Source organism: Ovis aries, chromosome 19, assembly GCF_016772045.2.
Source record: "Ovis aries strain OAR_USU_Benz2616 breed Rambouillet chromosome 19, ARS-UI_Ramb_v3.0, whole genome shotgun sequence".
Lineage (NCBI taxonomy): Eukaryota > Metazoa > Chordata > Mammalia > Artiodactyla > Bovidae > Ovis > Ovis aries.
In genome coordinates, this window is record NC_056072.1 from 48,829,852 (window position 1) to 48,842,239 (window position 12,388).

General features: G+C 54.9%; 1 protein-coding gene across 5 annotated transcripts in view; it reads left to right on the forward strand.

Moving 5' to 3' along the window:
• POC1A (POC1 centriolar protein A) overlaps positions 1-12,388 on the forward strand; it is a 99,986-nt gene that overhangs the window by 52,540 nt on the left and 35,058 nt on the right. For all 5 annotated transcript variants that reach the window (XM_060402896.1, XM_060402895.1, XM_012099971.4 and 2 more), the window contains 2 exons: positions 3,230-3,298; positions 5,821-5,919. In XM_060402896.1, the coding sequence (XP_060258879.1) occupies positions 3,230-3,298; positions 5,821-5,919 (168 nt within the window). The remainder of the gene's footprint in view (positions 1-3,229; positions 3,299-5,820; positions 5,920-12,388) is intronic.

A 12,388-nucleotide genomic window follows, 5' to 3' on the forward strand; every position in this document is an offset into this window, starting at 1 on the left:
TGGCCTTCCACTGTAACTGTTGTCGACACAATAGCCAGGGTTCAGGTGTGCAGGGCCTCAGGCTGGAAGGTGAGGAGTGCGGAGAGGTCTGGACAAGCTGCAGGGGCCGCGGGGTGAGGGTCATCAGAGCTGTGGGATCTAAACGCTGTGGCATCCTTTGTTTTGCCTCCCCACCCCTGCCGTTGATGCTTTGCTGTATGAATGCGAAGGAGCTAGCCAGTGTGGGTCCCTTGGATCTAGAGGTTGTCCAGGCAGAGGCAGTGTGTGGTGAAATGACTGGGTGTGAGTCCAGCCAAGCTCGAGAGCCACGTGACGCTGGGTCAGTGGGGAGAGGGAGGTGGGGGCCCTGGCTGCACCCAGTGCTCCTGGTGATCATCTCAGACAAGGCTCCAACTGGCCAGATCCGGGGAGCGAGCGGGAAGGAGCTGCTAGAGCCTACGCAGCATCCCCGCCGGTGGGCCTGGGCCCCGGACGGGCACCCCCAGTGGCCGGGGGACAGCTCGGGTCCACACTGCTGGGGCCCCGGTGAGAGCTGCTGCTCAGGCTACCGCTCAGGAAGCCCTGGAGAGGCCCTGGGCCTTGCCTTGGGGAAGAAACAGCCTGGCGCTATGCCTGCCCTGAGCCGGTGGATGAGTGTTTCAGGAGTGACTAATTGACTGAAAGGGGCCAGTTACTGTGAAGGCAGGGCAGTTTCAGAGAACATACGTCATACCGGGCCCCTGCCAGGGCTGAGAGAGACGCCCCAGCCCCCAGGGTTTGGAAACCAGAGGATGCTCCTGAATAACTGCTGGACTTCAGAGAGTCCCAGTGAAACGGGACACTGGGATGAAGGACAGGAAAATACCGCATAGTGGAAGCTTTGGGGATCTAAGATCTAAGGTGGTGCGTGCTCAGTGGCAGTCAGAGGCAGATTTGTAGCCTTAAATGAATTTACTGAAAACCAAGAAAGATTTGGGTAGTCTGGGTCTCCAAAGACCTCCCGAGGCTTGGCATGCGGATCATCAGCAGTGGAGAGTTGCGTCTGCGCTGCAGTCCATGATGACTTTGGCCCACAGCAGAGCCCAGGGACAGCCGTTCTCCGGGCTGTGCTTCAAGTGCCCCAGACTGTTTGTGCACCCCGGGTGGAAGGGTAGGAGCCTTTGTGGAAGGAACACCGAGGGGCCTGGCATAGGAGCCGTGCCGTCCTCTTGGTAAATGGGCACCAGTGGGGAGGACCGTGGGCCTCCACCCTGAGGGGTCCTCAGAGCACCCGTGTCGCTTGCACTCTCCCTGGTGTTTCCTGGGACCTGGACCCTAGGGGAAGCTCTAGCTCTTCTTGCCTGGAGGACTTCCAGCACCTGCTCTCTGGTCCTGATGCCCCTGCCAGACTGGGCTGCTGCCACATTCTTCAGTGGTCCTGCTGCCGCTTGGCCTTCAGCATCTTGTGCCCAAGCTGGCATCTGGTGTTGAGTGACAACAGGAAAGGGGACTGACCCACGAGTGTTTGTTCGGTTCCTTAGTTGCGGTGACTTCTTGGAAACCCGCCCTTCCTCAGCGAGGAAGCCCAGCTTTTCAATACACTCTGTACTATTTTCCTTCCCTTTTCTCTTTCCTTTTTGTTTTTCCTCGGAATGAAAACAGTTTTGTCATTTTATCTTTGTATTCATGTAGTGTAGCTATATATTCATCAAAATATTGAAAGTATGAGACAGTCGAGAGATTTCTAAGACTCAAGTAAACTTGCCACCTGAAAGTGCCCCCCTGAAGTCCTGTTAGCCTGTGGTGACTGTCCTCCTGGAAGGCTATCTGGGCGATCGTAACCTGCTCCCACCCTGCACCCAGACCCTGCGCCTGCAGCCATGGTGCTCCGCTCCTGGTGGCGGTTTCTTACCCGGGCAAGTGGACGTGGTTCCCGCCAGGGAGAGTGGATCTGCTTTGTCCTGGTGGATGGCTGCCCAGCACTCCTGGGTTCTGTGGCCCCAGCCTCTGGGCCCCACCTGCACAGGAGGTTAAGTGAGAGGCACGGCTGGAGGCTTCATACCCGACCCTCAGCCCTGTCCTCCAGGGTAAACATACAGGCCGCGCCTGAGGATCGAGTGCGTCAGGGCAAGTGGAGCGCTCCAGGCAGCCTGAGCACTTGGCGTTAGCCAGCTTGTACTACTTCTTCACCCCCCTTTATGGGCAGCTCAGGGAAGGGGAGCTGTGGGTAGATTCCAGAGACGGAGGCAGACGTGCGTTCTCCTGCAGCTCTGTCTAACCTGCCTTCTCTTCTGGGCAGGCTGCAGCTGCCCTTGCTCCGTGACCTCGGGTCCCTTTCCAGCCTACAACCTGTCTGGTCTTTCTGGCACTGAGTGGAAGTGCTTCCCAGTGTTCCTGTTGTCCTGGATGTGTCGGCCCCACTGACAGAGGCCCCTCCCACAGGCAGCAGGGGTCCCTGTTGCTCCCTGTGCTACTCTAGAGGGACCGAGGTGGCCGTAGGCAGCGAGCGGCTGCAGCGTCATCCTCTAGGAGAGAACCTCCTTCATCTGGCTTTGCTTGGGGAATGCCAGGTAGAACCACATTAAAGTTTGGCCAGAAGGAAGTGATGGTTTGCGGTGGTGTGCTGAGCTGACTCTTGCTGTGTGTTTTTCTGCCGTGGGTTGCAGGCGTTTGAGGAAGAGTCCTCGCTCTTTACGGGAGATCATGTCCCCTGCCTCAAGCCTGGATGTGCTCACTGGCCCTCAGGGTGCGGCCAGGGATGGGCTTGGCATCATCCTTTGGACAGTTGTGAGGACCTCCAGCACCTGAGAAGCCAGAGGGTCAGGTCTCCTCCCAGGGCCCCAGCGTGAGGAAAGTGACACACTCATTAGAGGGACACGAGGTGGGGCATGGTCTGGTCAAAGGGACCAAGTTCTGGCCCCAGTGCTGGGCCTGCAGAAGTCAGTGCACCTCTCTGACCTCTGGCTTCCCCCTGGAAGCTGAGGACAGTGGTGTCGGCCTAGCAAGGCTGTCAGCACCGACGGTCTCGCGCATCCTGGCCTTGGCCTCACGGCCGCCGTCGTCAGTGGTGCCCGGGCCGGAGCCTCAGCGGCCGTGCTCGTGCATCGGCCCCTGCCGGCTCCTCCGCCCACGGTTGGGGGGACACGCGCTGGGGGAGGTGCTCAGCCCTGAAGCCTGCTGTCGCTGTCACTCGTGAGGCTCTGATTTCTTCCAGTGTGTTGAGGATCTAGAGTGACCTTTGGTGCTTGTTCTTTTTGGCTTGTTCTCACAGGGTCCAGCCACCACGGTTGCCTTTTCAAGAACGGGGGAGTATTTTGCTTCGGGCGGTTCAGATGAACAAGTAAGTAAAGAATGGTCCGAGGGATCCCAGTGGATACTGAGGAGAACAGACAGCGGGCTGAAGTGCCACAGGGGTGGGGGGGCTGGGTTTCACCAGCTTCCTTGGGGACTTTCAGCAGCCTCGGAGGCTGGATCCTGGGGTAGGGTGCTCAGAGCAGCACCCTGCTGCCCCAGAGCCGGTGTGCTGCAGGCGCCCACCATGGCAGCGTCGCAGAACTCCTGCTGCTCAAACCAGTGTGGGCTGGGAGGGGTCTGCGTTAGTGCTGCCACGAGAAAGGTGAAGTAGAGGGCGTTTTGTTCCCGTTTCTTTTTGGCCATGAGGCATATGGGATCTAGTTTCTTGACCAGGCATCACACCAGTGCCTGCTGCATTGGAAGCATGGAGACGTAACCAGTAGACCACTGGGGAAGTCCCCAGAGTTTTTTAGGAACTTCTTTTTCCTGATTCTAGGGGAATAATTAGGTAATTATTGGATGCTTACCATGGACCTGGTAATGTGGGCAACACGGCAAGAGTGTGACCCCTCACTGAGCCCTCGGGGCAGCCCCGGGGGACCTTCTTCAGCCGTTCTGTGGGTGAGGAAGCTTGAGTCAGAGCTAGGACATGGCTGGAGGCTGTGCTCCACTGTCTGCCGGCCATTGCTCCTTGGCCTGCTCGTGTGCTGTCTGAGGGACGGCATTTTCCAGCTCCACGACTGCAGAGCTAGAACATGTGTGAGGAGGTCCTGTCCTGCCTTGCCACCATGTCCCTGGGGTCTGGCCCGAAGTCTGGGGCCTGGTAGGCCTCCCACTGGAAATCTTTCTCCGGGTTCTGGTGCAGTGCTGCTTGGCCAGAAAACCATACTTCCCAGACCTGGGGAGGAAAGAGTGGCTGTTCTGAGGCAGTGTGACCTGGTAGGTTGCCCAAAATGTCCATCCTCCTGCTCTGAGCCTTACAGCTCTCCTGGCTTCACCCAGGACAGTCCCACTGGCTTCCCAGTGAGCTCCAGCCCTAGCTGATTTCTGTTCAGTGTGTCAGTAAAGCAGAGGGTGGTTGGAGGCACAGCAGAGCTACGAGATGGCAGGTGTCTTCCCACACCAGCACCAGTTCCTGTGCTGACCAGACAAGGCAGGAGGAAGACCAAGGAGATTCCTGAGCCTTCCCTGGGTGTGGAGTCCTGGCTCATTGCTTAGAAGACTAGGGAGACTAATAAATCCACACCATAAGTAAAGTCCTGGTAAAGGCACAAGAGACACCCTGGTAGGAAGTAGGGTCCCCACCCTGAGCCCTCCTTCGGCAGCTCCTGCTCTCAGCTCCCCAGCTGCCTTCTTATTGTGTGCTCTGAGAGCCTTTTAGGAATGGCCTTTGACATTCTCTCTCCACATTCGTGGGAGCCATTCCTCTGCTCAGGATTATTCAACAGTTAGACTGGTGCATTGCCCAGAACCTTATAAACAAGGGGGTGAGTGCCGCCGTTCATTTTGTAAAGGGGACCAATGAGAGACCCTGGATCCCCATCAGCTGGGGCTGATGAACAGTGCTGCTCTGTGGGTGGTGAGCAGCTTCCCGCAGAACCAGGCTTGTGGCTGCATCCTGATGGGGGAAGCATCAGGAGACGTTGAGTTTCCATCTTACGTGGATCTGGCAGTTTTTCTGTGGCCTCAGTTGACTGCTGTACACGATTCACAACTCCTGCCATCCTGGAAGTGGCCCTGGAGGAGTGCTGACACCCTCCAGCAGGGAGCACTCTTACGCAGCTTTTGTAAGAGGAACCTCAGGGCATGAAGATCCTCCCAGTGGGATGTAGAATAATGGATGTGTTAACCACTTCTCTCTGGGGCCAGACTTCTCCCTGGGGCCAGTGTCTGAGTTTTACAGCAGCCCTGTGAGGTGGGAACTACCATTCATCCCCATTTCACAGATGCAGAAACCAGGGCACAGAGAGATTGAGTCCCTTGCCTAGCGCCACACACTAAGGGCTGTAGCCAGGATCTTAACCCTGGGGGTGTGGCCTGGAGTCTGTATCTGAACCACTTCTCACAGCGAGGCTGGCCAGGCTGCCACTGTGAAGAACTTCTGTTTTGGTGGGGAGATAGGTGATAAACATGGGAAAGCGGACAGAGATTTAAACAACTACTGAGTGATGCCTTAAAGGAAATAGAGAGCTATGATCAAAACTAGCAAGAGGGCCAGGGAAGGCCTCTCTTAGAAGGTGGTGTTAGGGCAGACATTTAGCCTGATGTGCTAGGTATACAGAGCCTGGACCTGGGACGCCCCAGGCACAGGGAGTGGCCAGTGCGGAGGCCCAGTGGTGATGGCGACTCTCCACCCTGATGGAGCGCCCGATCCTCTCGGGGCCTGTTCAAAAAGTCTGCTCTCCAGGGAGGTGGGGCAGGTCCAGAGATGAGTGGGGTGCCAGGTGGGGACCACAGTCCCACCATTGGCCCAGAACTTTGGCGGTAGCCTCTGGGCCCATTTTCTCCGTGAAGGATAGGTAAGGGGTATTTCTCCTCCTGATTCTATGCGCTTGTCGGTCTCGACAGGTGATGGTTTGGAAGAGTAACTTTGACGTCGTCGATTATGGAGAAGTGCTAAGAAAGCAGAGGCCCCCGGCCACGCGGGCCAGCTCTTCTGGGACTCTGGTAAGTAGCCTGACAGGCGTTATCCTGACTGAGCCCTGTGGCTGGTGGACTGGGTCATGGTCAACAGCACTGGGCTCAGGGACAGTGGGGGCGCTGCAGGCTTAGGCAGACTCCAGGAAAGAGACCCTGGTAAGATGTCGTGATTTACCAGAAACTTCTTAGGCGGTTATGGTGCTTTGTTTCAAATCTGGAGTGAACAAACAAGATGTGAGGAGGCTGTCAGCGTAGACTGCCGGATGCCTAGGCCCTGTGTCGTCTGCTGGGGGATTGTTTCTGTGGTTCAGGCCACTAGCTGATTGAGGCCTAAGGAGAGGAAGGACCTCTCTGGTGCCGAGCCTTGGGCGCACTGTCAGATTCCTAGAGGGTGCAGGGCCTGAAGCCACAGCTAGGACGAATGGGAAGGGCCCCAGCCCTGTTCTCACTTCCTTTTTATTATAAACCATGGAAAGGAAGTTCCTCAGTCACAAACCATTTTTAGTACCTTTGTTGGTAAAAGGGCTTTCAGTGTTCCTGAATTTAAAATATTCAATATTTACAATACTTTTTGGACAAATATTTGGGGTGAAAAAGATAACCGATATGGTCTCATGCTTTGAAGAAGGTAATTTTCAGCTTTGGCTGAAATAAACAGTGATCCAAGGAGGTGGAGCCACGCGGACTGTAAGCTCTGGTGCAGGCTGCTTAAATCTCTCCTGCCTGGACCTTAGTGGCAGCCTGGCCTCTCCCACATGCAGAAGCTGGCCTGAACAACAGGAAGCGGCTTGCCCAAGGCCCCTAGCGAGTCAAGGTTGGCCCAGAATAGAACCAGGAAGCCTCTAAGTCCATCCCAGGGCTTTCTTTGGCTCCAGCAGAGGGCCCCACCCTGCCCATGGCCCGTCCTATGTGTGGGACTCCCTCTAGGAACACGCCAGGTTGGGGTTTAAAGCTTTTCTTCCAAGAGTTGCCCTTGGCCCAGAGGTTTTGTTCTCCCTCCGCATTTGCTAAAGGAGCGTCCAGTTCTCAGCTTTTGGTTTTGTTGGGAGAATGGTGACTGGGTTGCCCAGTGGTCTGCTTGCCGCTATTTCATCTTCCACCTATAAAAGCATTGTCTGGACTGGGGGTTTTTCCGGTGGGGTTGGGATCCCTTGGGGTCCATGCCCACCTCCTCTACAGCTTCCTGTCTCTTGGATATTTATGGTGAACCACACCCTGTTGAGGCCTTGACGTGTAGTGCCCTGTCTATTCCTGACCTCGTCATGATGAGTGCTCTGAGTGTTCTCGTTCACGGTTGAGACACCTGGGGCGTAGTCGCCTGCCGCAGTGTATAGTCCTGGGAGCCCACCATGCTGGCCCCCCCGAGCAGGGCTGACTAAGCTAGAAACTGCAGGTGGTAGAGCGCTGGCTGGAAGCTCTTCCCCATCCCAGGAGAGGGGTCTGCTATCTGTCTCTTGGGAATGGTTAGTAATCAGCAGCAAGGGGAGAATCCCATGGTCCTTTTCTGGTAGCTTTTGGGAAAGTAACTTAGACAGCTGCCCCATGTCCCTTAAGTCTGGGCCAGAGACAGGGTATGGGGCACCCTTGCTTCCCATAGCTGCAGGGCCTAGTCATCTAGGATGGAGGGTGTGGGCTGGGAAAGCCAGCAGGACAAGGCAGGGTAGGGTCTGGCCGAACCATTAGCAGGCCTCAGAAAAAACATTTGTTCCTGAACTAGCCTCAAGCTCTCTGCCCAGTGGGCATTACCCCGTGGGGCTCAAATCAGGAAAGGGGTGTGGGATCTAGAGTCTGCACCCTGGCTCCGTGGTCCAAAAACACTCACTCTTCTCAAACCTCCATTTCCATAGTGGGACCCGAATACCCCTACAGGCAGGCTCCCAAGACCCCATGTCTGATGTAGGTGACTTCTGCTAACCCAGAAAGTGACGTGACTTTTTAATCCTAAAGTCATTGTTTCAGGCTCTTCTCCCCGTTTGTTACAGGCCCCTTTGAGACTCTTGAGTTGGCGTGTAGGTCCTCCTCCAGAGATACCACGCCCACACGCACACACCACAGCGTGCACTTTCAAGTGGCAGCTCTGGCCTCAGGACTCCCAGGCCAAAGAGGAGAGCTGAGGGGTTTGTTTGGTTTGTTTTATATATGTAACATAAAATTCATCATTTTGCCTATTTTTAAAAAAAGTATGTGTATGTATATTTATTTGTCTGTGCTGGATCTTACAGCATGCAGGATCTTTGATCTTCATTGTGGCGTGTGGACCATTTTGCCTTTTTTTTTTTTTTTTTTTTTTAAGATTTCTTCATTTTGGGGGCTATATAGGGCCTCTCTCACTTCTGGAGGACTTTCTCTAGTTGTGGTGTGTGGCCTTCTCATCGCAGGGACTTCTCTTGTTGTGCAGCACAGGCTGTAGGCTCACGGGCTTCAGTAGTTATGGCCCCTGGACTCTCGAACCCAGGCTCAGTAGCTGTGGTGCATAGGCTTAATTGTCCCGTGGCATGTGGGATCTTCCAGACCTAGGGATCGAACCTGTGTTCGCCGCACTAACAGGCAAATTCTTTACCACTGAGTCACCAGGGAAGCCCCCATTGTGCTTATTTTTAAGTGTACAGTTGAGTGGCATTAAAGACATTCACACTGTTGGGCAACCATCACCACCACTGTACACAGAATTTTTTCATCTTCCCAAACTGAGGTGAGTTAGTTGGTATAGTGCAGCTCAGTGGCTAGGTTTTCCCCTGAGGTGAGGAGGCAGGCTGACAAGTGTAGTCTTCCTTTCTGGCCCATGGGCTTCCCAGGCGCTGAGGTAGTGCTGGTAATTGATTCTGTGGCCAACCAGGGTGTCTCAGCTCCTCAGGCACCCCCCACCCCTCTAACTCTGTCCACATACCATTCTTCCAGCAATGCAGGGGTTCTCTGCCTTGGTGCTGTTGATCCCTTGGGCCAGATGAATCTTCACTGTGGGGGCTGTCTGTGCATTGTAGGATGTTTAGGAGCATCCCACTGGCTTGCCTGTAGCACCCCCCACCCCTAGTTGTAATGGTCAGAAATGTCTTCAGACACTGCCAGGTGTCCCGTGGGGAGCAGCGCTGCTCCTGGTTGAGAGTCACTACAGTGACTCCGCCTTGGGAGTGAGCCCAGAAGAGGGGCTTCTGCAGCAGGGCTGGCTGGGGGTGGGAGGGGCTTGGGGATGCCACTAACTCTGGAGCCTGTGATCCTGCTTGATGGGCCAGATCTGGGCTCTCCCCCAACCAAGCAACTGTGGCCCAGGTCTCTTAGTCTGGCTTTCTAACACAAGCCCATTTTGTAGAAATGTTTGGCTTATCAAACTTTGGAATCTCCAGGGGTGATGGTAAACAGCAGAAAAAGACCTTTAACAGTTTGATTTTCCTTACTACACTTAAAGTGTGTTCTTGCCCTTCCTGCCTGCAGGCTTTCCCTGGCTCTGAGGTGTAGTGCCTGGTGAGAATTTGGTGGCTTGGCTTCCCAGAGAGCCTTGAGCACCACCGCCGTGCCAGGGAGCTCTTGATCCTGATGTCCACCTCCCCCCTTCTCCCCCCAGCCCTGTTTACACTCTGGGTCTCAGATTCAAATGCCACATGAGTCACCCCTGGGCATTTGGGGATGTTAGAAGCGCATTGGGCCAGGTGCTGGATCTTGAATTCTGGACCACATGCCTGTTAGAGTTTGGCAGTCTAAAGCCAGAGGGGCAGACCATGGCAGGGGTGGCCCTGTGATCCTGTGACAGCCCCTGGCCTGAACCCCTGCTCTGGCAGTGGCTTCAGCGCTTGCTCTTGGAATGAAGGCCATCCTTGAGCCCACTGTGAACAGAGCTCTGTTCAGTGCCGGAGCTATTTTCAACCTCTGGTTGAAATTCACAGCTTATTTTTAGACACATTTCATGTTGAAAAGCAAAAGCCATTTCCCAGCCCTTCAGAATGAGAATAATGGGTTCCATTTTCCCTCTATTCTTGGCTGAGTTGTGATGAGAAGGGATCTTGGGACTGTGGCTAAAGAGCTTTCTCTTCTTGGAAGCCTGCAGAGGCAGGACTACAGCCCGTGCCCTGGGCTGAGAATGGGCAGGAAACACCACGTTCTGCCCTGTAGCGTGCTGCGTGGTGGAAGAAGGTTGGGAGGTTTCAGGCAGGTGAATGCCTCCAGAGGGGCCTGTGGGGTCCCCGCACACTGTCTGGGGCAGGGGCTTTACTGGCGTCGTTGGGGGACTGTATCGAGCTTTGTTTCCTACCCCAGCCCTGACTGCCTCGCCCTCTCTCACTCACTCTCAGGGTTCTCACTCCCTCCTGTGTTTTCTGCTCAGTCCCTGTGGCTGTTGACCACTGTGTCTTGGCCGACCTTGGATTTGGCACCTGCTCTCCAAGTCCCAGCCACTGTAGCTGACTTCTGCCTCAACCACAGAAGCATCCTAAAATCGTTCTTCATAGCAAAGATGCATTTATTCTGATAACAATCTTACTCTTGCCTTCCTCCAAACATCTGAGAGCCTGTTGTGCAATTAGGAAGGAAGGTTGTGCTGGGTGGGGCGGGAGGTTAAGAAGGCCAAATTCTAGGTAATTCAGTAAAACTAGAAAACCACTTCCTGAGTTCTCTGAGCTGGCTGCCCTCCAGTTGAGAGAACCTTGAGGTCTCGGGCCAAGGGCTTTTCTCCACTCAGCTCAGGCGGGAAGATGCGAACTCCTCCTCCTCTGTGAGATTGCATGAGGTGTTACCCATCGAGCAGGCACTTGAAACCATGCCTAGCACATGGCAAGTGCTCACCAAGCTCTATTTTTAAATTTTGTTTTCCTTTTTTCTATTTTTAGAATGTTCCTTTTCCTTCCTCTGTCTGACAGAACTAGACAAGCCCCCTGCCCCTGCTGTGATGAGGGACAGCAAGCCAGGGCCCGGGGCGCTTCTGACCAGGTCATCTTGGAGGTTGACTCTGCTCAGCAGGCTGTCCCTGTGAGGGCTGGTGTGGCTTCCAGACTCTTGCAGGTGTCAGTTATACATCCTGATGAGTAGCCTGAGTCCTCTCTGCTCCCACACATGAAAGCAAATCTATGAGCTGGGAGGAAGCAGCCCTCCTTTCCCCCTTGCCCCCACAACTCCTTGGGGCACAGTGCCTAGGACCCCCCGAACCTTAGCCCTCCTCTTCTGTCCCCAGGAAGAGGAGGCCAGGTTAGCCGAGGCTGTCTGTCCAAGGCCTCAGCCTTCACTCAGGGTGGTCCATTTCTTCTTCTTAGTTCCTTTGGTCCATGGAGCCCCTGACACCCCCTGTACCCCTACTTTAGTTCCCACAGTTTTTGTTTGCAGACTGGGCTTGACTTAAGGGTTCTTGGGCCCTGATTCCTGGCCCAGAGAGCCCTGGCACTGGATCTTGTCCCATGCTGAGGATCTGGGAGTCCTGGGTGGCGTTTGCTCAAGATCTGGGTTCTCACGCAGGGCCCTGGCCTGAGGAGTCATCAGATCAAGGTAGGGAAGGGAGCCATCTCCACCTGTCTCGTAGATTTGCGTTCTTGCTCGGGAAGTTGGGAGACTTGGGTCTCTTGGTGAGAACACACATTTGTGGCCAGCATTCGCTTTTCATAGTGAAGAGCAGTATGGATCTGTAGATGGGGCATTGTGAGTAGTTAGAGCAGATGCGCACCCCAAGTTTATATGTCTTAGAGAAGAGCCTCTCCTTTCTCTACTTGAGGCCAATTCTGGCTCAGAATTTCAAGCTATTAAAGGGGGTTCTTGGCAGCAGATCCTCAAGCAGTTGTCTAAGGCCATGCCACCCTGAAAGTGCCCAATCTCTGATCCTCAAGCAGTCAGAGAGTGCCAGGCACACGGGCATCGAGAGCCCGGTGAGAGGCACAGGAAAGCAGAGCCTCCCCGACCCTCCCAGTGCCTGCTTGCCTGGTTTGGCCATTGTTGGGCCTGGCAGGGTCTGGACTTTGTTTTCATGTTTCCTGGGACTTAGTGGATAGGCCATCTCTGTGTGACTCCTGCGGCATAATTCGTTCCCACCCCTGGTGCTGCACAGAGGAGAAACCTGAGCCCTAAGGGCACCTGCTGATGAGCAACCCAGGCCGGTTGAAGCCTGTGTCCCTAGGTCTCAGCCTTTCTGTTAGGAAAATTGAGAGACTCTTAATTGGAAACAAGCAAGAGGTATTTTCCCCATTTCTTAAAGGGGCAAAAGCATCCTGTCTTCCTCAGCCTCTGGGCCAGATAGCCGAGCCCTGCGCAGGACAGACTGGTGACTCGGAAACACAGCCCTCCGTCTCTCTTGTGTGTATGTGCTTGTTCACCCCTGGCAGTTCCCCTGGGGCCTCTGGTGTCTGCATGCCCATCACCCTCGGGGAAAGTTGACTTCCCACTGCCCATCCCTGTTATCACCCACTCTAAGACCCCAAGGTTCCTCTTCTGAGAGGCATCTCCAGATCACCTGAGATGGGCTGGGCACCGTATAGGACAACCAGAGACCTGGCTGGCCAGGCGCTTCCTGGGGTGAGTACAGCAC